This window comes from Hypanus sabinus, chromosome 7 (genome assembly GCF_030144855.1).
Source record: "Hypanus sabinus isolate sHypSab1 chromosome 7, sHypSab1.hap1, whole genome shotgun sequence".
In the NCBI taxonomy this organism is placed as follows: domain Eukaryota; kingdom Metazoa; phylum Chordata; class Chondrichthyes; order Myliobatiformes; family Dasyatidae; genus Hypanus; species Hypanus sabinus.
In genome coordinates, this window is record NC_082712.1 from 177,553,665 (window position 1) to 177,579,921 (window position 26,257).

A 26,257-nucleotide genomic window follows, 5' to 3' on the forward strand; every position below is an offset into this window, starting at 1 on the left:
TTTTGACAGATGGAGCGGAGGTGCTTAAAGATGTTGGTAGACAGTTTGTCTCCAGAGATGAAGGTAAAGAGATCGAGAAAGGGGAGGGAGGAGTCACAAATGGAACATGTGTATTTATTGACGAACTCAGCATGGGTGCATGAAGCAGCACCAATGTAGTGGAGGAAGATTTGGGGAGCATTACCAGCAAAGGCTTGGAACATCGATAGTTCTACATGACCAACAAAAAAGCAGGCCCCAAGCCTACCCCTTGAGCTTTGAGAAAGTGGGAGGAGCTAAAGGAAAAATTGCCACGGGTGAGAACCAGTTCTGCTAGATGGAGGAGGACGGTGATGGGGGAGGACCGGCGATGGGGGAGGACGGCGATGGGGGAGGACGGCGATGGGGGAGGACGGCGATGGGGGAGGACGGCGATGGGGGAGGACCGGCGATGGGGGAGGACGGCGATGGGGGAGGACGGCGATGGGGGAGGACCGGCGATGGGGGAGGACGGCGATGGGGGAGGACGGTGATGGGGGAGGACCGTGATGGGGGAGGACCGTGATGGGGGAGGTCCGGCGATGGAGGAGGACGGCGATGGGGGAGGACGGCGATGGGGGAGGACGGCGATGGGGGAGGACGGTGATGGGGGAGGACCGGCGATGGGGGAGGACGGCGATGGGGGAGGACGGCGATGGGGGAGGACGGTGATGGGGGAGGACCGTGATGGGGGAGGACGGTGATGGGGGAGGACCGGTTGGGTCTTTTGTCGAGAAAGAAGCAGCGAGCTTGAGGCCTTCTTGGCGGGAGATAGAAGTGTGTAGGGACTGGACATCCATGGTGAAAGTGAGATGGTCAGTGCCAGGAAAATGAAAGTTTTTAAGGAGAGATCATGTGAAATAAGGTTGGGATTGATGCTAGAGAGTAGAGGACAGTGCAAAGAGGGTAAGCTTCGAGGAGGAGAGAGGAGTGCTGAAGTTGAGACAGTTGATAACTCGTTGACAATGCAAGATGAGAAGATTGAGAGCAGGCAAAGAATCAGAGCGGGATATCCAAGAGGAGGAGGAGGGGGGTCGGAATTGGAATTAAAATGGTTGGCCATCGGGAAGTCCACTTTTGGCGGAGCGAGCGGAGGTGCTCGACAAACTGGTAACCCACCAAGATAGAGGAGGCCACATCAGAAGCACGGGATTCAAAAGATGACCCCAGCAGATTTACAGGCAAATTGGTGAGGGATTGGGAATTCTTGCCAAAGAAGTAGGCCTGAAGAAGGAGGTGACAAAAGAACAGCTCAGACTCGTGGCAGGCGCGGGACTCAATGAGGTGTGGGCACAGGGGGCAAAGGTCAGGCCCTTACTGAGGACAGAATGTTCCGTCTCAGAGAGGGGAAGGTCAGAGGGAATGAAGACCGCCCCTCACGTTGCAGTTATGCAAGATATTATTAAAGATCCACTTGGAATAATTTGGTCACCCTGCTGTAGGAAAGATAATCCCCTCCCTCAGCAACTCAACAAGCCGAGTCTCCTCCCTCCCTCCTGCACTCTAATCCAGTAAAACCAAGCCCAGTGATACCACACTCCTCCCTCCCTGTTCCTCGCCCTCTCTCTAACCCATCAGACCGAGCCCACGCCTCTCTCCCTCCCTCCCTGACCCAGCAGACTTACTGTCCACCGTCCACTTGATGCTCCGTGGCGGAAGCTTCAGGGTTTCATTGATCTTCTCCAGGACCGTCTGTAGTTTCTGTTTCTGGGCGATCTCAGACTGTGTCACCTCGGCCACGTTTAATTTCTCCCCCTCCAGCTTCTCTGGACACAGAACAAGGGGGAAGTTAAGTCCATAGTGACTGACGCTCTCAGCGTGCCAACACACATCGCCAAGGAAACTGGGCAGCGAGAACCCAAGCCACTGGAGACAGCCTGCCTGGGCGAAGCAGCAGGTAACGGGCTTTTTCTTTGAAGCGAAAGAGGATGAGAGGTGACTTGACAGAGGTGTACAAGATAATGAGAGGCATACATAGAATGGGCAACCATTCCTTTTCCCCAGAGCAGCAGTAGCTAATACAGGCACGGGGCAGACTCCTTGGGCCAAATGGCCTAATTCTGCTCATGGCTAATGGTTTAATAGGGCACAATTTGAAGGTTCTATGCAGAGTGGTGGGTGAGTGGATCGCCCTCCGGGGGTGGCAGGAGAGGCAGATATATTCGGGACATTTAAGAGACTCTTAGACAGGCATATGGATGGTTGAAAAATGAAGATTTATGTGGGAGGGAAAGGTTAGACTGATCTTGGAGTAGATTAAAAGTCTACTGGACTATATTTATTTATTTACTGAGATTTAGCTCAGAACAGTGCCTTTTGGCTCCAGCACTTCGAGCTGCACCAGCCAGTATCCTCCCAGTTTAATCCGAGCCTAATCACAGGGAAATCTCCAATGACCATTTAACCTACCAATGGTAATCTTTGGACCGTGGGAGGAAACTGGAGAACCCGGAGGAAACCTACACACTCCATAGGGAGGGTGGACAGACTCCCTTCAGGTGATGTTGGAATTGAACTCTGAACTCTAGCTGTCATCACATCACGATAAACACTACACCACCATGGCGCCCATGAGGACAAAGACTTCATGTAATCGCAAAAGGGAGGATATAAATTTTTTGCCTGTATTTATGTTCATTACAAGTGGAAGGCCCTTTCAAAAGGGGACCGGATTGACAGGGCAAGGCAAGAGCGAGAGCAGGGGGAAGAGGGACAAATTGGACAGCTCTTTCAAAGAGCTAAAACAGACACAATGGGCTGAACAGACCACAGTACAGCGTGATACTGACTCACCAAGGGAAGGATTAATAAGTATATAATGCATATTTATGGTCATATCAACTGCTTAAAAAGACTCTGAAGAAAACTAATAATGTGTACGAATACTTGTGGATTGAAAGAATGCCCTTCAAAAGTGAGTGCAGAGCTGAGTGTCCTTGATAAATTATCCTCCCATTTGATCAAAGCAGAAGTCTAACAAAGCAACCATGCTTTGAAATTCATTTTGCATGGGTAAGAGAGACAGAAAGCATCTGTGTGGAATGCTCATTAAAGCTTGGACAAGTAAAAGGGTATAAAGAATAGAATGGGATTATAACAGAGAAACATCTTCAAATCCTTTCTCTGTTTGTTGAGTAAAATGTTTTCAGTGGTTTAAAGCTCTGCCACAGGAGAACAATAAACTAGTTCCAACCCTTTGAAAGTACAATTCAATTCGTCCCTCTCCTGCTTCTGACGTGCAGAGGGATCTTGGGGTCCACAGAGAGGAATAAACAGTTGACGTTTCGGGCTGAAACTTTTCATCAGGACTGGGGCAGAATACGAAGGGTTGTGGGGGAGAGGAAGAGGTGTACAACCCGGCGGGTGATAGGTGAGGGGGAAGGCATGTGTGGGGGTGGGAGATACAGGGATAAATTAAGAAGCTGGGAAGTGATAGGTGGAAGGGGCAAAAGGCCAAAGAAATCTGACAGGAGAGTGCAATGCAGTGTTGGAGAAAGGGAAGGAGGGGGGACAGCAGGAGGCAGTGACAGCAACTGAGGAAAAAGGAAGGGGTGAGAGGGGATCCAGAATGGAGAAAGGAAAAATAGGGGGTGGGGGAAAGGGGGGAAATTATTATAAGTTAGAGAAATTGATGTTCATGCCTACTCAGAATGAATATGTGGTGTTGCTCTTTCAACCTGACAGTGGCTTCATTGTTCTGGCTTCTTATTTTATCTGAACTATACAATAGACAAATATATACTTAATGTAACACAGCTTTGTCTATTTATACTTATTTATCCTGTATTTCATTGTACTGCTGCATAAAGTTAGCAAATTTCACAAAGCAAGACGATAATATTCGGTCAGATTCTGATTCAACAGGTTGTTGTCTGCATTGGAGAGCCTGTCTTCGGGAGATAGGTTGAGCAAGCTTTTCTCTTTGGAGGAAACGAGTGTAACGCCCAGGGAAAGGTTTCACTGCTAATGCAATGGTTTCTCTGTAGCAGCAGTGTTTGGGTTACGACTAGAAATAACAGGGGTGTTGGAATGTGCACCGTCCAATGAGGGGAGTGCTTTTCCTTCTTGTGTACCCGAGAGCCCGGTATTCGCGGTCCTTTGATCGGTGGAGGATGGAGGGAAGGGATACTAGAACGGGGAGGTCATAGACTGCAGGATGGAGTGGACTTGGAGTGCCAGGAGTCGATGAAGCCCAGGTGAAATCAATGTTGGACCAGCGGAAGGGAAACTGAGCTCCAACGCGTGCATTAGACTGTTTCACTAAAATGGGCCCTTTTCTTTTTGTTTTTCTTTACTAACTCTTTAGACAAATTAAGAATTATAAAGCTAAGTCACTTAACTGCATATGGTGTACTGTCTGTTATTTTGTGCTACTGATTTGTAGTGGGAGAACAGATCACACAGCATCCACACCTCAGATTCCACATGTTTGACGGGCCAGAGACAGTCTTCTCTAGAATAACACCGCCAGCCAAACCGGACTGTTACAACTGTGGGTGTATCGTTCTGGGATCGATTTCGTTGGATGCTGTGTGATCGCCCCGAGTATCGAACCAGTGGGTTGTGTGTTTAAGTCTGTGTTGGTAAGGATGCTGCTGGGGTGGAGCAGTGGTGTGCATCTACAGGGTTACCGGTAACTAACATGTGTGTGTTGAGTGGTGGTTACAGTAACCAATGTGTGCGTGTTGAGTGGTAGTTACCAGTAACTAACGTGTGTGTGTTGAGTGGTGGTTACTAGTAACTAATGTGTGCATGTTGAGTGGTAGTTACCAGTAACTAATGTGTGTGTGTTGAGTGGTGGTTACTAGTAACTAATGTGTGCATGTTGAGTGGTAGTTACCAGTAACTAATGTGTGTGTGTGTTGAGTGGTGGTTACTAGTAACTAATGTGTGCATGTTGAATGGTAGTTACCAGTAACTAATGTGTGCATGTTGAGTGGTGGTTACTAGTAACTAATGTGTGCATGTTGAATGGTAGTTACCAGTAACTAATGTGTGTGTGTTGAGTGGTGGTTACTAGTAACTAATGTGTGCATGTTGAGTGGTAGTTACAGTAACCAATGTGTGCGTGTTGAGTGGTGGTTACATTAACCAACGTGTGCGTGTTGAGTGGTGGTTACCAGTAACCAATGTGTGCATGTTGAATGGTGGTTACCAGTAACTAATGTGTGCGTGTTGAGTGGGGTAGATACTCGCACTCCGGATGAATTGTTAATTCGACTTTTCAGTACTCTTGAAGCAAAGTTACTATTGAGGGGCAGAGATCTGATAGAATGGCAGGCACAGATGAACTTTTAGTTCAGACTGGCGCTGACATATTGGCAGTGGGACTGCCTGGTACTGGAGGGGCCGTGTACTGTCCAGGAGGAGAGTGGAGTGAGAGGACCGAATCGCAAGTTGAGTCTTCTGTAGCTGGGAGCGGAGACTTCAAAGGCAGGATTCTCTCGTTTCTGCTTGGCGAGGGGAAGGAGTGGTCTAATGAGTCCCCATCCCCAGGGAAGAGTGAGAATTCTGTGTTAGTATTCGTCCTTACCTCTCTGGCGAATAAATGGAAAAATGCCCAGGTCCCAAGTCCCAGCTATAGCAGGCTCCGCCTATTCTCAGGAACAAAGCCCACCCCCAAGGGGGAAGAGGAGTGTGAGACTCGGGGGGAACTGACCTGTCCGCTGTCAGATGAGTGACAGTGCTCTGATTATTGGTTGAGAATTTGAGGGGACGGGCTGCTGACACTGAGAGCCTTAAAGTCTCAGAAACCCCTAGCAACTATGGGTGAATACATGGGAGCACTGTAAGATGCATTTGGCATGACAGAAAGCTCAATGGAGTTCATATTGAAGCTACAATTTGGAATACCATGTTGAATTTGGTCATATTACTCCAGGAAGGATAGTAGAGTAATGAAACAGGATGATATACTGGTTTACTTATTTATTGAGATACAGTGCAGAATAAGCCCTTCTGGCCCAATGACCAATTAACCTGCCAACCAGAATGGCTTTGGACTGTGGGTAACCGGAGCACCCAGGGAAAACCCACATAGTCATGGGGAGAATGCAGAAACTCCTTACAGACCGCAGCGGGAATTGAACCTGGGTTGCTGGGACTAAAGTGTTGTGCTAACCGCTATGCTGCCGTGCCTTGGTTTCTATGAATATTCCATTACTGTACAGATGTGACTTTGATCTTTTAAAGAGAATTGTCCAAGGCTGATTGGATTGATATGAAGAGGTTCTTCTTTAGCCAGAAGGTAGTGAATCTGTGGAATTCATTGCCACGGGCAACTGTGAAGAGGAGACATTGAGAATATTTAAAGCACAGGTTGACAGGTTGTTGATTTGTGAGGGTGTCCAAGGTTATGGGGAAAAGGCAGGAAAATGGAGTTGAGAATAATAAATCAGCCATGAAGGAATGGTGGAGCAGACTCGATGGGCTGAATGGCCTAATTCTGCTCCTATTTCTAATGGATTGCTCCACAAGGAGCCAGAATGGAGCAGGTGACCCAAATGCCCTCCTTCTATACGGTTTAAATTCCATGATGCTCACCAAAGAGCTTCTGTAGGACTTGACCATCGTAAAGATCTTCAGCTAAATCCTTCACAATGATCCTCTCTTCTACCAGCTCATCATTAATCCAGTCGATGAAAACCTGGTTGGAGAATGGACAGGAGTCTAAATGAAACCCAGGTGGACAACACAAGACCCTTCAAGTTCAAGTTCAATTGCCATTCAACCACAGTGAAATGTATACACCTAAATGAAACAAGTGCTCCTTCAGAGCCAAAGTGCATAACACGGTACATACACTCACACACAGCACAGAGTCAGAAAAATAACACTAGCACAAGTGCCAAGTGGCATGGCCTGAAGATTGATGGTGCATGGATGTTGCCCAGGAGACCACGTTTCTGTAAGAACAAGCCCACAGCAGTTCCTCATCTCACACTGGGTCAGCTCCAGGTGAAGGCAAATCCAGTTTGTCTTCCCAGGAATGAACACTGGAGAGCAGCACCAATGGGCGAGCTAGCCTGTGGGGGACAGCCCCCAACCCAGCACAGATTCCAGCTCGCCAACCGTGCCTCTGCTCTCGGCACCCCTCTCCCCGGGGTAGCTCTAGCAAGCAACGCCGTGGCATGAGGGGCTGGTGTGCACAACGACCAAGGCAATGCAGCTCCTTGCCAATGAACCAGACCTGCAGGGCAGAATTCAGAAATCAATCTCACTGCAGGTACTTTAATACATCACTGTACACAACAGCACTCAGTCAAGGAGGTTGCGTCCCGTTCCCTGAGCCAGAACCCCTCCTCCAGCAGCTCTACTTCCCCTAGACTTCACAAACTTCTCTGGATATGTGGTGGAGTGTACTTCGACTGGCTGCATCACCACCTATTATGGAGGCTCCAGTGCACAGGATTGAAAAAGCTGCAGAGCGTTGTAAACAGCCACTTGCTTCGTAAGACCATAAAATACAGGCGCAGAATTAGGCCATTTGGCCCATCGAGTCTGCTCTGCCATTTCATCATGACTGATCCTTTTTTCCTCTCAGCCCCAATCTCCTACCTTCTCCCCGTATCTCTTCATGTCCTGACTAATCAACAATCTATCAGCCTCTATCTCAAACATACCCAATGACCTGGCCTCCACAACCACCTGTAGATACGAATTCCACCGATTTACCACTCTCTTCCTCATCTCCATCCTAAATGGATGTCCCTCTATTCTGAGGCTGTGTCCTCTGGTCTTAGACTCCCCCACCATAGGAAACATCATCTCCACACCCATTCTATTGAAGCTTTTCAAAACTTGCTTGGTTTCAAAGAAATCCATCCCCCCCCCCTCCCATCCTTCTGCATTCCAGTGAGTAGCTTCCTCGTATGAGAGGCCGGTTGTGGGCATTGGCCTTCTCATCATAGGACATGTTCAAAAGACTGTGCCCCAAGAAGGCAGCATCCATCATTAAGAACTCTCACCATCCAGGACATGCCCTCTTCTCATGGAGGTGGTACAGGAGCCTGAGGACACACTCAATATTAAAGGAATAACTTCTTCCCCTTTGCCATCAGATTTCTGAATGATCTTTGAAACCACCCTCATTATTCCTTTATGTTTTGTCTAATTTATTGGGTGTCAGGTGGTGATATGTCTCCACCAAAAGAGGTGCAAAGCACTCGTTCCCTCCACTAGCCCACGAGTCACCCTTGGGCAAGGTGTAGCCCCTTCTTAACCCCTTGATCAGGGTCACATAAAGCCACAGGAGCAGGTGGTCGTGTGAGCAGCTGGTACATATCACAAGTCCTAGTTATGCGACCACTGACACCAGGCAGCCAGTCTCTGAAGACACTGCCCAGAAGAAGGAATTGGCAAACCACTTCTGCAGAAAAAATTGCCAAGAATAATCATGGCCATGGGACCATGATCATCTATGTAATACATCACATAACGAGGAGGATGATGAACTTATGTATAAATTGTGATTGTATGTCTTTGTGACATACACAGGTACAGCCCTCCCAACCATTGAGCACATCTTCATGAAACGCTGTAGCAGGAAAGCAGCGTCCATCATCAGAGACCTCCACCACTCTGGTCATGCTCTCTTCTCACTGCTGCCATCAGGTAGAAGATACGAGACCCTCAGTACCCGCACCTCCAGCTTCAAGAACAGTCATTACCCCTCAACCATCAGGCTCTTGAACAAAAGGGATAACTTCACTCAAGTGCCCCATCATTAAAATGTTCTCGCAATAAATAATTTTACTTTAGGACTCTTTATTTCATGTTCTCAATATTTATTGCTGTTTATTTATATTTGCATTTGCACAGTGTGTTGTCTTCTGTAATCTTTCATTGATCCCGTTAGAGTTACCATTCTATAGATTTGCTGAGTATGCCCACAGGAGAATGATCTCAGTGTGGGATGTGGTGACCCGTATGAACTTGGATAATAACATCTACCTTGAACTTTGAGCTTTGAAAAGAACTATCTTCAGGATGTACAAGTCAGTGACACGATATCTAATTCTGATTCCTCAAAGACCGAAGAAAGTTTCTACTGCAATTCTCAATGAAAGTACTGCTCTTCAATAAACAGAACTGAATGAATGATGACGGTTAACAAGGGGAATGCTGCAAAACGCAGGTGCAGTAATGTTTCTTGAGCTCCCGTTCCCTGCTCCCGTCAGTGGCTATGCCTTCAGCAACCTGTCTCCAAGCTCTGGAACTTCCCCACACCTCTGCCTCTCAAGCTGAAACTTAATTTCCATTCAACCACACTCATGTATACAGCTAAATAAAACATCGCTCCTCCGGGGCCAAGGTGCAAAACACAGTAGGTACAACTACAATGGCACCTAGAGCCACAAAGTCAAGAGCACATTCCCGAGTAGCACTGGTGGTGGATGGGAGTCCTTAAAAGTGAGTCCTTAGGTGTGGGAACAGTTCAGTGTTGGGGTGAGTGAAGTTAAGTGAAGTTTTCGCCTTTGGCTAAGGGGGTAATAACTGTTTCCAAACCGGGACCTAGTGGTTTGAATCCTGAGGCTCCTGTACTTTCTTCCTGATGGCATCAGTGAGAAGAGAGCGTGTCCAAGGTGGTGGGGGTTCCTGATGATGGATGCTGCTTTCCTGTGACAATGTTTTGTGTAGATATGCTCAATGGTACAGGAGCCTCAGGACCACACCACCATGTTCAGGAACAGTTATTACCCCTCAACCATCAGGATCCTGAACAATTTCAATCACCCCAACACTGAACTGTTTCCATACCCTATCAATTTGCTTTTAAGATGTCTTCATCTCATGTTCTCAATATTTATTGCTTATTTATTATTATTTTTTTCTCTTGTATTTGTAGTTTGTTGTCTTTTGCACATTGGTTGTTTGTCCATCCTGTCGGGTGCCACCTTCCATTGATTCCATTGCGTTTCTCGGATTTACTGTGAATTCCCACAGGAAAATAAATCTCAGCGTTGTATATGATGGCATATATGTACTTTGATAATATATTTTTTGTTTTCATATGTCAATAAATAGCTGTAACAACTAATTTTTATGCCTCATTTTTAACTTTTGAAGAACGTCTGGAATCTAAAATCAGCAGATCCTACGGACCCCGTGGTCTGTGGCACACGTAGTAACAGTAACTAGATGCTGCAAACACTCTGGTTGGATGTGACACATTGGGGGATACCCTGAGGCCTCTGCCCATGACACACACACTGCACAGTCTGTTCCTACCTTGATCAGCTCCTGCAGCTTGGTGTCGTTCCTCGAGTTGGGGTCGAGCATCGTTCGTACCTCATTCTCCTCTAGACAGGAAAGAACAAGGCAGTGATGAACTGCTGGCCCGACCTCCACAACCTTCGGTGCGCCGGCCGCATTAACCGTGGTCTCTTACCCAGCACTGTGTCCTCACGGTCCAGCTCGATGGCGATGGGGCTGAGAGGCAGATTGATGGCGTTCTTCCCTTCCTCCTGCAACTCGGATACTGAGGGAACGGGGTTAGGGAGAAGGAGAGAGAGGTGGGGGCAGTGGCAGGGGTGAGGGGGGAAGGGAGATGGGGGCATAGGTGGGGGAGCGGGGAGAGAGGGAGAGGGGAAGGGGAGGTAGAGGAGGGGTAAAAGGGGGGAGAGAGAGTGGTGGGTGGGGAAGGGGGAAAGGGGGTGAGTGGAAGAGGGGAAGGGAGAAATTTATTTTAATTTTATAGAAATTCCTTGTAATGTATGTACTGCACTGTACTGTTGCCAGAAAACAAACCAATTTCAGGGCAGATGCCAGTGACAATGGGGCAGACTGAGATTCTGATGAACCTCTTCCGCCTGCCTGTGATCCATGGAGAGGCAGAACAAAGTCAAGATGGCACCAAACAGCAACTCCTTTGCTTGCATCTTCGGAAACAGCTCTACTTCTATCTTTCATATCTTATTTTTCCTTTTCAAGGTTTCTTTTCGAAGACCCTGACCTGGAGTTACACTCTGACTTTGGTTCTCTTCGGGAATGGGACCCGCTCTCAGGGCCTCACGACCGGCCGCTTTTCGATATCCCAAGGACGCGGCCTGGAAGGCGAGCATGCCTTCAGGGTTCCGGGATTTCCGGCTCTGGGGGTGGTGCCCCTGACTGAGGTGTTGCGGGAGAACATCGAACTCTGGGAGCAGTGGGTTAGCTGCCGAGGTTTGTGTGTCCACAGACCTGAGCATTTCTGGGGCCGACTCTCTGAGTGCAGAGTTCGGAAAAAGCAACGCAACAGACTTTTAACATCGTAAATCAGTGAGTTGCTTGTTATGTCTCCCCTCTCATCGTGAAATGCAGGCACCTCTTTTTCCCTTTGGTGTGTTGAATTACTGGGTGAACAAGTAGACTTTGGGGTACTGAAAGTCTATGCCTTTGTTGATGCTTTGCTGCGTGCTCGAGTGCTCGGTGGAGGGTGCCGATGCTTTTTTGCCAGTGGGGGAGTGAGGGGTCGTTGCTTTGCTGCTGCTTATGTGTAGAAGGGGGGAGCTGGAGGGGCTTTGGGGTTCTAACGTTTAACTGTCATTCATTCTTTGGAGTAGTCCTCTTTCATGGATGCTTGCGAAAGAAAAGAATTTCAGGATGTATATTGTATACATTTCTCTGGCTTTAAATGCAGCTATTGAAACCTATATCTTTCCATAGTCATATCTCTCTAAAAACCTCTTGAAAGATGAAAATAACCAATGGACTCACTTTCAAGAACTTTTTATTTCATGCCCTCGATATTTATTTATTATCATTACTTTCTTTCTTTTTGTATTTATGTTGCTTTCTGCTCGCTGGTTGAGCGCCCAAGTTGGGCAGTCTTTTGTTGATTCTGTTATGGTTATTATTCTATAAATTTGCTGAGGATGGCCAGAAGATCATGGATGTCAGGTCTGCATATGGCGACATGTGTGTACTTCCATAATAAATCCACTTTGAACTTCATTATTGCGTCTGCTTTCACTACTTCCCCACCTGCCTGCTCCAGACATGCACCGTTCCCTGCGTAAAATAAACCTTCAGATTCCCATTCGGACTCATCAGCACCGACGAATGTGATGAGAAATTTGCTGTTTTGCAGCAGCAGTACAGTGCAAGGGCACAAAAAGACAAAAAAATGACAAAATAAATAAATGGTGAAAAAATAAGGAATAACGAATAGCTCCTTTAAACTCCCTCCCTCGCACCTTAAGTGCACGTGTAGGTAGAGTCACAGTACCACTGAACGGAAACAGACCCCTCTGGTCTGTGCCAAACCAGTCAAGGGGATATCCGGCATGTGGGACTCTTCCTGCAGATAGAGATAGAGCTAGAGAGAGATGTTTCAGATTTTACACCTAGCCATGTTTTCAAAAAATTATTTATTCATTTATTTTGCGATACAGCGGAGAGTCCACCTTCTGGCCCTTCGAGACACACCCCCCCAACAACCTCACAACCTGATTAACCCTAACCTAATCGCTGAACAATTTACACTGACCAATTAACCCAGTCAGTCCTCGGATTGTGAGAGGAAACCGGAGCACCCGGGGAAACCCACGCATTCCATGAAGAAGATACCCGGAGATTCCTTACGGAACGGTGTTGGAATTGAACCCCGAGCTCTGGGCACGTCATGCTGACAACCACGTGCTTAGGCAGCCACAACTCAGCTACAGACTTTTACATTTCTGAATAGCTTATAACCATCGTGTGCAGCGAAATACGGTGGAAAACTGTGTGTGCTATCGAAACTCATCAAAAACAGAATGCAGAATATAGTGACAACTGAAGAGCTGGTAGATAGTGGAAGGGCCACAATGAATTAGACTGGGAGATCAAGATACCATGGAACACAGGACAGTACAGACCCTCTGGCACACAATGTGCTGACCTTTCAATCAACTCCAAGATCAATTTAACCCTTCTCTCCCACACGACCCTCCATTGTTCTATCATCCATGAAGCTACCCAAGAGTCTCATAAATCTCCCTAATGCATCTGTCTCTACCACCACCCCTGACAGGGCGTTCCACATACCCACCACTCTCTGTGTAAAAAAGGCTACTTCTGACATCCCCCAATTCTCTCCTTCAATCACTTTAAAATTAATCCCTTTCGTATTAGCCATTTCCACACTGGGTAAAAAAAAATCTCTGACTCTCCACTCAATCTATGCCTCCCTCATTTGTACAACTCTATTAAGTCCCCTCTCATCCACCTTCTCTCCAAGAGAAAATCCCTGGCTCACTCAAACTTTACTCATGCTCTCTAATCCAGGCAGCATCCTGGAAAATCTCCCCTTCATCCTCTCTGAAACTTCCAAGTTCTTCCTATAATGAGTTGACCAGAACTGAACACAATGTTCCAGGTGTGGTCTTAATCAAGGTTTTAGAAAGCTGCAAACCCTGGGTTAATTCGTCTGTCACTACTTCGTGGGCGAGGGGCGTGTTCCTGTGCTGTATTGGTCGATGTTCTGTTGAGTGCTACCACTTTGCGAATTAGACAGGATATATTTCACCTCCCACGCTGTAATCCTTGCTGTAAACACAAACATTGGACAGGAATTGCTTTGCCTTCACAAGCTGAATATTCTATTAGTCTCCACAGGAAGCTCTTTAATGAAAGGAGCATTAAAATTATTACATTAGCTGCTGACTCAAAGCCAAACATCAATGAACCTAATAACCGGCCTCTTTCCCTGTTCTGGCTACAGGTGAATTTTAATGGTAAAATCACTGCCTTTGCAAAATTCCTTCTGCAATATGCATTTTCAAACTGTTTCTCCGTTACGGTCAACATCATGGCCAGATACTACTCGATAATTCAATCTTACACAGTGCAGGGATGACTTCAGTGTAAGGAAGAAATTTACTTATTTATGTAGAGCTACAGCACAAGACAGACCCATCCAAAGTTGCCCAGCAGGTTAAGGTGGGTAAGAAGGCATCAGGATTGTTGGTCTTCAGCTGTCGGGGGAATGAGTTCAAGAGCTGTGAGGTGACATTGCAGCTCTGTAAAACCCTGGTTAGACCACACCTGGAATATTGTGAGCACTTCTGGTCCCCTCATTACAGGAAGAATATGGAAACTTCAGAGAGGGTGCAGAGGAGATTTACCAGAATGCTGCCTAGATTGGAGAGCATCTCTTACGAGGGTAGGTTGAGTGAACTAGGGCTTTCCTCTTTGGAGCGACGGAGGAGGGCAGGTGACTCGATGGAGGTGCACAAAAAGATAAAGGAAATGGACAGCCATAGACTTTTCCTCAGAGTGGAAATGAGCTACTATGAGGCAGTATAATGTTAAGGTGTTACAAGGAGAGTATGATGGGGGGGTGGGGGGGGGGGCGAAAGAAGTCAGAGGTAGGTCCCCCCCCCCCCCCAAGAGAATGGTAAGCGCATGGAGCCTGCTGCCAGGGGTTGTTGGTAGAGGCAGATAAATTAGGGACACATGGTCACCAATTTCAGAGGGATATGAGGAAGAATTTCTTTTCTCAGGAGGTGGTGAGCCTTTGGAGCTCTCTCCTCACTCTTCACACCCAACCCCGAGAGAGCAGTAACAGCAGATACCATGAGGATCAAGGACAGCTTCTTCCCCAGTGTTGTCGGACTATTCAACGGTCGACTAGTATGACAAAATGGTCTCTTGACCTCACGATCTACCTTGTTATGACCTTGCACCTTATTGCTTACCTGCTCTGCAATTGTTGTAACTGTAACGCACACCCAAAATGCGGAGGAACTCAGCAGGTCAGGCAGCGTCTATGGAGGGAACTAAAGAGTCGATGTTTTGGGTCAGGACCCTCCATCAATTTAGATCCAGTGGAAGGATTGGGAGGAAGGCAGAGGGGGCAGGAAGGCGCACAAGGAGGCTGGAGTGTAACTGAAGTATTTGCCTTCACGGATAATCCTGTGAGAGGTGACACAGTGTTGTAGTGCACAGCTCCTTACATCACAGTATCTGTCAAACTACACCCACCCCTTAACTTGCATCTGTAACCACAGTGATCGCAAAGCTTGTCCTGACGTTTCTTAACCAATTAAGGAGTATCTGCCCCACCACCCACTCAGGCCAAAGTATCTGCCCCTCACCCATCACCCCCTCAGACAAGATCATCTGCCCTCACCCATCAACCCCTCAGGCGGGAGCATCTGCCTAGCCTCATCTACCTGCAGCTGGACCCTAGCCCTCCCCTCCACACCCCTCCCATCCATGTACTTACCCAAACTTCTCTTAAATGTTGAAATTGAACCCACATCCACCACTTGTGCTGGCAGTTCATTCCTCAGTTTCACTACTCTGAGTGAAGGAGTTCCCCATCAGATTCCACCTTAAATACTTCAACTGTCACCCTAAACTCTAGTTGCAATCTAACCCAACCTCAGCGGAACAAGTCTGCTTGCACTTACCCTAACTATACCGCTCTTAATTTTGTACACCTGTTCATTCCTCTACACTCCAGGGAATAAAGTCCTAACCTATTCAGCCTTTGCGATAACTCAGGTCCTCAAGTCCCAGCATCATTCACACAAATTTTCTCAGTGCTCTTTCAAGCTTATTGATATTTATCCTGTACGTTAGTGACCACAACTGCACACAATACTCCAAACATGGCATCACCAGTGTGCCTTAACCAACTTCAACATAACATCCCAACGCCTGTACTCAACGCCTCTCTCCTTTCTTAATAAATGGAGTGACATTTGCAATTTTCCAGTCCTCCTAATAATTCTTGAAGGAACATTACTAATGCCTCTGCAATCTCTTCAGCCACCTTTCAGAACTTGTAGGTATAGACTTTTCAGTTTTCTAACTACCTTAGTAATAGCAACTACACCCACCACTCCCCAGCACTCTTGAATTTCTGGCATATTGCTAGTCTTCCACTTTAAAGACTGACACAAACTGCTAAGTTTATCCGTCACTTTTTGTCCCCCATTTCTACTTCTCTTGCAGTGATATCCACTCTTGCCTTTCTTTTACTCTTTATATATCTGAAAAAACTTCTGGCATCTTTATTTTTGATATTACTGGTTGGCTTACCGTCCTATTTCATCTTTTCTCTCCTGTCTTTTTTTAGTAGCCTTATGCTGGTTTTTAAATGCTTCCCAATCATAGAAACAGAAAATAGGTGCAGGAGTAGGCCATTCGGCCCTTCAAGCCTGAACCGCCATTCAGTATGATCATGGCTGATCATCCAACTCAGAACCCTGTACCTGCTTTCTCTCCATACCCCCAGATCCCTTTAGCCACAAGGGCCATATCTAACTTCCTCTTAAATATAGTCAATGAACCGGCCTCAACTGCTTCCTGTGGCCGAGAATTCCACAGATTCACCACTCTGTGAAGAAGTTTTTCCTCATCTCAGTCCTAAAAGGCTTCCCCTTTATCCTTAAACTGTGACCCCTCGTTCTGGACTTCCCCAACATCGGAAACAATCTTCCTGCATCTAGCCTGTCCAATCTCTTTAGAATTTCATACGTTTCAATAAGATCCCCCCTCAATCTTCTAAATTCCAGTGAGTATAAGCCTAGTCGATCCAGTCTTTCTTCTTATGAAAGTCCTGCCATCCCAGGAATCAATCTGGTGAACCTTCTCTGTACTCCCTCTATGGCAAGAATGTCTTTCCTCAGATTAGGGGACGAAAACTACACACAATATTCTAGGTGCAGTCTCACCAAGACCTTGTACAACTGCAGTAGAACCTCCCTGCTCCTGTACTCAAATCCTTTTGCTATGAATGCCAACATACCATTTGCTTTTGTCACTGCCTGCTGTACCTGCATGCCCACCTTCAATGACTGGTGTACAATGACACCCAGGTCTCGTTGTATCTCCCCTTTCCCTAATTGCCACCGTTCAGATAATAATCTGTTTTCCTGTTTTTGCAACCAAAATGGATACCCTCACATTTATCCACATTAAATTGCATCTGCCATGAATTTGCCCACTCGCCTAACCTATCCAAGTCACCCTGCATCCTCTTAGCATCCTCCTCACAGCTAACACCGCTGCCCAGCTTCATGTCATCCGCAAACTTGGGAGATGCTGCATTTAAGTCCCTCGTCTAAATCATTAATATATATTGTAAACAACTGGGGTCCCAGCATTGAGCCTTGCGGTACCCCACTAGTCACTGCCTGCCATTCTGAAAAGGTCCCGTTTACTCCCACTCTTTGCTTCCTGTCTGCCAACCAATTCTCTATCCACATCAATACCATACCCCCAATACCTTGTGCTTTAAGTTTGCACACTAATCTCCCGTGTGGGACCTTGTCAAAAGCCTTTTGAAGATCTAAATATACCACATCCACTGGCTCTCCCCTATCCACTCTACTAGTTACACCTTCAAAAAATTCTATAAGATTCGTCAGACATGATTTTCCTTTCACAAATCCATGCTGACTTTGTCCGATGATTTCACCTCTTTCCAAATGTGCTGTTATCACATCTTTGATAACTGATTCTAGCATTTTCCCCACCACCGATGTCAGACTAACCGGTCTATAATTCCCCGGTTTCTAACCGTCTAACTTGCTCTGATTTTTGCTATATTACATGCCCTCTCTTTTTCCTCTTATGCTGCCTTTGATTCCCTGGTGATTCCCTCCGACTTGGGCACAGTACTGTACATCCAGCTCCAGTTCCATGCCCGTCAGTCAGGAGCTGTGGTTGAATGCACTTCCCGCAGATGTAGTCAGCAGGAGACTGTCCAGTACTCCGAGATCCCACATTTCAGGAGGAGCATCCCAGGACCTGAATTACCATCCTGTCTACACCGAAGCTTAAGCTCTAGCCTGCCTGCAGCTGTTCTCACCCAAGCCTGAGCCAAAGCCATAGAGTTGAAGAAAAGCACAGCACAGAAACAGACCCTCCAGCCCATCTAGTCTGTGCCAAACCATTTAAACTGCCTACTGCCATCAACCTGCACCAGAACATGCTCCCCTTAAACTCTTCACCTCTCACCCGTCTTCTGCATATAGCCCCACCTAACCTCTGTGGAACAAGCCTGCTCACAAATACCCTATCTATACCCCTCATAATTTTGTACACCTCTGTCAAATCTCCACTCAATCTTCTACATTCCAAAGAATAAAGTCCTAACCTACTCAATCTTTCCTCAGAGCTCAGGTCCTCCAGACCCGGCAACATCCTTGTAAATTTTCTCTGTACTCTTTCAATCTATTTACATCTTTCCTGTAGGTAGGTGACCACACACAATACTTCAAATTAGGCCTCAACAACTCCAACATAACCTCTCAACTCCTGTGCTCAAAACTTTGGTTTACGAATGCCAATTTTCCAAAAGCAGCCTTTACAACCCCATCTACCCATGACACCATCACATTTAGACGCAAATGATGCTTAACAGCTATGGAGGCCTTACACTTGGTGGCCACTTTATTACGCACACCTGCTTGTTAATACCATATCTAATCCGCCAATCACGTGGCAGCAACTCAATGCATGAAAGCATGCAAACATGGTCATCCCTGTACCAAAAAAGACCAAGGTAACATGCCTGAACGACTGGCGTCCTGTCACACTCACCTCAATAATAAGCAAATGCTTTGAGAGGCTGGTCAAGGATTACATCTGCAGTGTGTTATCACCCACACTGGACCCCCTACAATTCACCTACCAACACAACCGATCGACAGACGACGCAATAGCCACGGCTGTACATACTGTCCTTACACATCTGGAGAAGGATGCTTATGTGAGAAAGCTGTTCTTGGACGACAGTTCAGCATTCAACACCATAATTCCATCCCGGCTCGAAAAGAAGTTCAGAGACCTCGGCCTTGACCCTGCCTTGTGCACCTGGATCCTGGACTTCCCGTCAGATCGCCAACAGGTGGTAAGAGTGGGCTCCCTCACCTCTGCCCCTCAATACAGGTGCCCCTCAGGGCTGTGCACTAAGCCCTCTCCTTTACTCTCCGTATACCCATGACTCTGTTGCCACCCACAGCTCCAATCTGCTAATTAAATTTGCTGATGATACTACACTGATTGGCCTAATCTCAAATAATAACGAGGCAACCTACAGAGAGGAAGTCATCTCCCTCAACGTCGCAAAAACAGAGGAACAGGTTGTAGACTACAGGAGGAATGGAGACAGGCTAACCCCTATAGACATCAATGGATCTGGGGTTGTGAGGCGAACAGCTCCCAGTCCCTCGGCGTACACATCACCGAGGATCTCACGTGGTCTGTACGTACCGGCTGTGTGGTGAAAGGCACAACAGCGCCTCTTTCGACTCAGATGGTTGAAGAAGTTTGGAATAGCCACCCAAATTCTAAGAACATTCTATAGAGGCACGATTGAGAGCATCCTGACTGGCTGCATCATTGCCTGATATGGGAACTGTACTTCCCTCAATTGAAGGACTCTGGTGCGAACAGCCCGGTGCATCTGCAGATGTGAACTTCCCACTATTCAGGACATCTACAAAGACAAGTACGTTAAAAAGGCCCGAAGGATCTTTGGAGACCCAAGTCACCCCAACCACAAACTGTTCCAGCTGCTACCAACTGGGAAACAGTATCGCAGCATAAAAGCCAGGACCAACAGGCTCCAGGACAGCTTCTTCCACCAGGCCATCAGACCGATTAATTCATGCTGACACTAGTGTATATTTCTATGTTAAACTGATTCTCCTGTTGCGTATAATATTTATTATAAATTATTACAACTGCACATTGCACCTTTTGAACGGAGACATAACTAAGGATTTTTACTCCTCATGTATACGAAGGATGTAAGTAATAAAGTCAATTCAATTCAAGAGGTTCAATTGTTGTTCAGACCAAGCATCAGAATGGGGAGGAAATGTGATCTAAGTGATTTTGACCCTGCAATGATTGTTGGTGCCAGATGGGGTGGTTTGAGTATCTAAGAAACTGCAGATCTCCTGGGATTTTCATGCACAGCAGTCTCCAGAGTTTATAGAAAAGTCCAATCATTGGAAAATGGCCTCCACTCTCCCTTGGTGAGCTATCCATGATGGCTGTTGGTGAGGGAAGGAACCAGGAGAGAATATTTCTTCTGACTTCACTTCTCTCCCTCACCCTTGCTTCTTTGCCAAAATCCTCACTCATATCAAACCCATTCAGCATGGAATTTAATAACCAATAAATCTAAATAACCTTTGTTGTTTTAAATGAAGGAACCGGGGGCACTAGGCAATGTCATTTTCAAAGGCAGACAAACAATGAAGATGGGTTCGATTATTAGTCCTTCCTTTCTCTTCATCCTTTTCCAAATAATCAGATAAAACTTGCAGCAACTCCAAAAAGGAAATCCAATTACTCAGTGCAGTGCTGCCGCGGACTGCCTTGACAAATGCAAAGATTACAAAGGCATAGAAAATTCAGTGTAACAAGTCAGCATGTACGAGAACAAAGCTTTCGATTTCATTATTTAAAAAAAACACTTTCTCCAAAGGATCTGAAGGGGCTTCCAACCTATTATGAGATTACAACCCACAGCATTGCCACATGCAGACAACAAATGTTACAGCTCATAGAAAAGATGATTAAACGAAGTTTTCAATGTCTCGAAATACTCGAGGGTAGATAGTACCTTACCTTTACAACAAAGTGCTCCACAACCCATTGCACTCAAACCAATGCACCTTCATTCTGCCTGAAAATTGAGAACAGCCTGCAATATTTTAATAACCTTCAGGGTGAGTCACTGTTTTCCTCCCAATTTGTCTTCGGTGGCTGTCTTGTGTGCACTCTGTTAAATGCAGTACTTATAATTTTATTTCCCAACACAATGACAGGCTAGTAAAATTAGAAAGTAGTAATGCTGCAGACTGCGGATCGAGTCTCCTTGTAGCTGCTGAGGTTCACTTCCTGTCTTTCTGGGCAGTAAATGTTCATCGACTACTTCAAATCAGATCGCTCAACATTTCAGGAACAGCTTTTCCCCTCTGCCAGCAGATTTCTGAAGGGGCAGTGAACCTATGAACACTAACTCACTATTTTATTTTCTTTCCTTGCTCTCTTTTTGCACTATTTATCTGAGTTTTATATTTATTTATTATACACACATATACAATTATATTATGCACTTACTGTAATTTACAGTTTTTATTATTATAAACTGCAATGCACTGCGGCCGCAAAACAATAAATATCAGGACAAATGCCAGTGATATTAAACCTTATCCTGATTCCGAGCTGATCTTGACAAACTGAGAATCAGGCAATTGGGTTTATTATCAACAAACTGTATACCTTGAAATTTGTTCTTCTGCAGCAGCAAGACAATTATTATAAGTTGCAAAAATAAATGAATAGTGACATATAAGTACTTCGATAATAAATTTCAAAGATTCGAAGTATATTTATTATCAAAGTATGCACGCAGGATACAGCCCTGAGATTTGTCTGCCGGCTGACAGCAACTAAACAAAGGAACACCATGGAACCCATTCACAGCAAGCAAACACCCAACATGCAAAAAAAGAGAACAAATGGTATAAATGGCAATAAAATCAGCAAATAACACGCGGAACATCTAACATCAAACCACAGAATCCTGGAAACAGTCTAGGAATGTTCAATTTAGGGTTGTGTTGTTCATTGACTGGAGGCCGCACAGCCAGTCAGTTCAAAGTTTACTCTGAACTTTGAGAATACTTCAGGTAATATCAGAACTATCAAACCCAGAATCATAAAGAAGAGATGGGACCTGATGAAGGGACTTGGCCTGAAACATCGACTGTTCACTTTTTTCTATAGATGCTGCCTGACCTGCTGAGATCCTCCAGCAGTTTGTGTGTGTTACACCAGCATCATAATCAGGTTTATTGTCACTGACCGATATGACATGAAGTTTGTTGGCCTGCAGAAGTACAGAGCAAAGAGATTACAAGATAAATAACTACTGCAAAAAAAAAGAATAATGAGGTAGTGTTCAGAAATCTGACAACAGAGGGGAAACAGCTATTCCGGAATCGCTGAGCATGGGCCCTCAGGGTCCTCCGCCTCCTCCCTGACTTACAAACTTCTAATCTGGAGTACAGCATGCAGTTCTGGTCACCACAGTACAGGAAGGATGTGGAGGGTTCGGAAAGAATGCTGCCCGGATCAATGAGCGATAAGCAGAGGTTGGATAGATGCAGGTGGTTTTTCTGGAACAGCAGAGGCCGGGGAGACCCAATAATCGATAAGATTATGACAGACATAGACAGGCAGTATATTTTTTCCAAGGTTGAAATGTCTTATACCGGAGGGCACAAAATTAAGGTGAGAGAGGGCAAGTTTGAAAAAATTGTGTGAGGGAGCATTTTTTTTTACAATACAGATTGTGGATCACCATGGTAACAATGCTATTACAGCTCGGCACATTCTGGAGTTCAGAGTTCAATTCCAGTACCACCTATGAGGAGTTTGGACGTTCTCCAGGTAAACCGTGTGCGTTTCCTCCGCTTTCCTCCCACACTCCAAAGACGTAGCAGTTAGTCACTATACATTATCCTGCGACTGGGCTCGGATTACACTGATGGTTTCCTGGGCAGGAAGGGCCTGTGCCGTGCTTTATCTCTAAATGAGTAAACTAACAAACAAACAAACGGAAAAGGTGTGGGCTGCAGGGGTGGTGGTGGAGGAAGCTCTTTGCTGGGCTGGTGGTAAGTTGCCTTCTTCAACCACTGCAGTCTTTCACTCTCTGTTGGGAGGGAACTCCAGGAATTAGCCCCAGCGACGACCGATGAACAGAGATACATTTCCAAGTCAGGATGGTGTGTGACCTGGAGGGGAATCTGCTGGTGAAGGTGGAGGACTCCTGCCTTTGTCCCAGGAAGATTGAGAGGAGTCATAGTCACAGAAAAGTACAGCACAGAAACAGGCCCCTAGGCTCATTTAGTCCATTAAAAACTGCCTACTCCCATTGATCTGCACCAGGACCGCAGCCGTCCATCCCCTACCATCCACGTACCTATCCAAGCTTCTCTTAAACATCGAAATCAAGCTCACAAGCACCACTTGTGAGTGAAGTTTATCCTCACGTTCCCCTTAAACTTTTCACCTTTCACCCTTAACCTGTGATCTCTGGTTGTAGTCTCACCCAACCTCAGGGTAAATGCAAGCAGGCTTTTTCCACTATATATATATATATATCTCATAATTTTGTACAACTCTACAAATCTCCTCTCAAACTTCTATATTCTAAGGAATAAAGTTCTAAACTATTCAATCTTTCCTTATAACTCAAACCATCCAGTCCCAGCAACATCCTTGTAAATTTTCTCCCTCTCCTGTCCTCTGAGAGGGAGAATGAAATGGGATTAATGTTGGGTCAGAAGTTAGTGATCAGAATGGACTCAGTGAGATGTGATGTTACCTCACAACTCTTGAACTCATTACCCTAATGAAAGCCAGCACACCATTCACCTTCTTAATCACCCTATCAACGTGTGCAGCAACTTGGAGGGATCTATCTCTGTCCCTCTGTCCCTCCACACTGCTAGGAATCCTACCGTGCTCTGCCTTCAAGTTCAGCTTTTCAAAGTGAATCATTTCATACTTCTCTGGATTGAACTCCATCTGCCACTTCTCAGCCCAGCTCTGCATCCTGTCAATATCCCGTTGCAACCAATGACAATCCCTCTGCGCTCTCCACAACTCCACCAACCACTATTTTCTCCCCATTTTCTCTCTCGCATTCTCATCTATTTCACCCCCTGCCCACCAGATCCTACCCATCACCCACAGATGGGGGGAATATACAGCGACTGATTAGCCTCCCAGACTGCATGTCTTTGGGATAGAGTCATAGAGCACATAAACAGGCCATCCAGCGATTCAGGAACAGCAACTTCCCCTCTGCCATCTGATTTCAGAATGGACTTTGAACCTTATCTCTACTTTTTTTGCACTACTTATTTAATTTAACTATTGTATATTTACTGTAATTCACAGCTTTTTTCTTGTGTATTGCAATGTACAGCTGCCACAAGGACAACAAGTTTCACTTCATACAGTCAGCCGGTGATATTAAACCGATTCCGATTCTGATTCTAGTCAGTGACAAAATGTTATTCTGCCTCGTCCCACTGGCCTTCACTGGGATCATACCCCTCCCCAGCCAAAGTCCTCCTAAATGTTGAAAGCAAGCTCGCATCCATTATTCCCGCTGATTTGGAAAACGGTATTAGGGATCATGGGTTGGGAGTGGTGTTTGAAGAAACCTTGAAAACATTGTAGTTCATCTTCAACACTGGAACACTGCAATCCGGCAAAGGGACTCTGAATGGATTAAAATGCAGATCAGGTGCCAATCAATTGGGTTGCTCTGCTCTGTTTGATGTCAAGTTTCTTGACATCCCTTGTTTTGCATTTAATATTTCAATAATATTTGAGTAATCTTGTATATGTATTAGTTGATTAGCATTCTTGTTCATTTAAATAATTACATGCTATATGCAAAAATACGTTAACTGTATACGTCACCAAACAACCCGTGATATGTGTGTGCCTCATTTAAAGATGAAGCTACACCCATATTTTCAGACTCCATGAGTTTCTTTGAATTAATTTAATGTTTTGAAGTTAAACAACATAACATCCCCCCCTTACAGTTTCTGCCAATCAAGTGGACAGTTAGAAACTTTCTCCTAGGGTGGAAATGGCTACTATAAGGGAGGATAATTCCAAACCAATATAAGTTTGTCCAACTGCTCCTTATAGCGTGTGTCCTCTAATCCAGTGAACCTGTTCTGCACCCTCTCCAAAGCCTCAACATTCTCCCTGTAATAGGCAACCAGAACAGCACAAGGCACTCCAAATGAGGCCTGATCAGTTTGCTATCTTCATCTTCACCTTCATCCAGGACTGAGGAGCCATTGTTTCTGCTTCTCTCTACACCTGCTGTTTGTTTTCAGAGAAGCTTTCTAAGACAGGGAGAGGCTTTGGTCTCACAGTTTTCAACATGGTCAGCCACCTGATATGAGTTAATATATAATTTAATTTGTGGAGATGACCAACAAATCAGCTCAGTCACAAGCTCTTAAGCTCAGTCATCTCTGCTTAAGAGCTCCACCCCTGCCTTGTTTTTGTTTTACAAAATTTGGACATAGAAATTCTCACTGCATCTCTTCTTGGCCTGAAGCGTTAACTGTTTATTCATTTCCACTGAATGAATGTTGCAGATGCGGCTTCACTAGAGTTTTGACTACAGTCTGGACACTTTTATTGTGCGGCTGTATCTCATTGATACCTTTATGTGCTTGCTATCTGATATGTGATATACGTGCCTTGTGCTGTGTGTGACTGTTGGTATTGTGTTTTGTACCTTGGTCCTGGAATAACGCCATTTCATTTGGCTGTATTCATGTGTGGTTCAACTTGAATTGAATTATAAACCTGCAATATAACTTCCCCACTCCTGAACTCAAGAGCTCAACTAATAGAGGCGAGTATGGCAAATGCCTCCTTTATCACACTATCGGCTTGTATAGCCACGTTCAGGGAGCTGTGGACAGACTCCCTGAGGTCCCTACATACAATCAATGCTATGAAGCATCCTGCCATTAACTACAGGAACACAAGAGGTTCTGACCTGCAGAATTCCTCCAGCACTTTGTGTGCATGTCACTCTGTTATTAACTGCACACTTCCCCATTACATTTGACCTCCCAAAGTGCAATACCTCACACTTGCCCAGCTTAGACTTCACCTGCCATTTCTTCATCCATATCTGCAACTGATTTACATCCAAAGTCAAAATCAAAATACATTTTTAATCAAAGTTCGAATATGCCTTCGTATACAACCCTGAGATTCATTTTCTAGCAGACACTTAAAGGAAAACGAGGAGAAAAGAAAGAAGTTATGAAAAACTATACATAAAGACTGACCACCAACCAATATGCAAAAGATGACAAATTGGGTAAACAAAAAAATAAATAATACCGTGAACATGAATTGTAAAGAGTCCTTGAAACTGTGTCTAGAGGTGAGTGAAGTTATTCACACTGGTTCAGGAGCCTGGGGTAATAACTGTTCCTGAACCAGGTGGTGTGCTACCTAAGGCTCCTGGACCTCCTCCCAGATCGAGAAGAGAGCATGGCCTCACTCTATGGTTTGATAATAAATTTACTTTGAACTTTGATCGCCAAAGACACCATGTCACCATATACAACCCTGAGATTCATTTTCTTGCAGGCATTGACATTTAACAATGAAATAAGATAGAATCAATGAGAAACTAACATATACAGACTGACAACCAATGTGCAAAAGACAAACTGTACAA

The 26,257-nt window shown here is 45.5% G+C and overlaps 1 protein-coding gene across 1 annotated transcript in view; it reads right to left on the bottom strand.

Annotated features, from left to right (window-relative positions):
* LOC132397427 (alpha-parvin) overlaps nt 1-26,257 on the bottom strand; it is a 107,227-nt gene that overhangs the window by 54,373 nt on the left and 26,597 nt on the right. Inside the window, exons 2-5 of the mRNA XM_059976211.1 lie at nt 10,409-10,498; nt 10,249-10,319; nt 6,562-6,664; nt 1,644-1,784 (exon numbers count right to left, since the gene is read on the bottom strand). Of these exons, the coding sequence (XP_059832194.1) occupies nt 1,644-1,784; nt 6,562-6,664; nt 10,249-10,319; nt 10,409-10,498 (405 nt within the window). The remainder of the gene's footprint in view (nt 1-1,643; nt 1,785-6,561; nt 6,665-10,248; nt 10,320-10,408; nt 10,499-26,257) is intronic.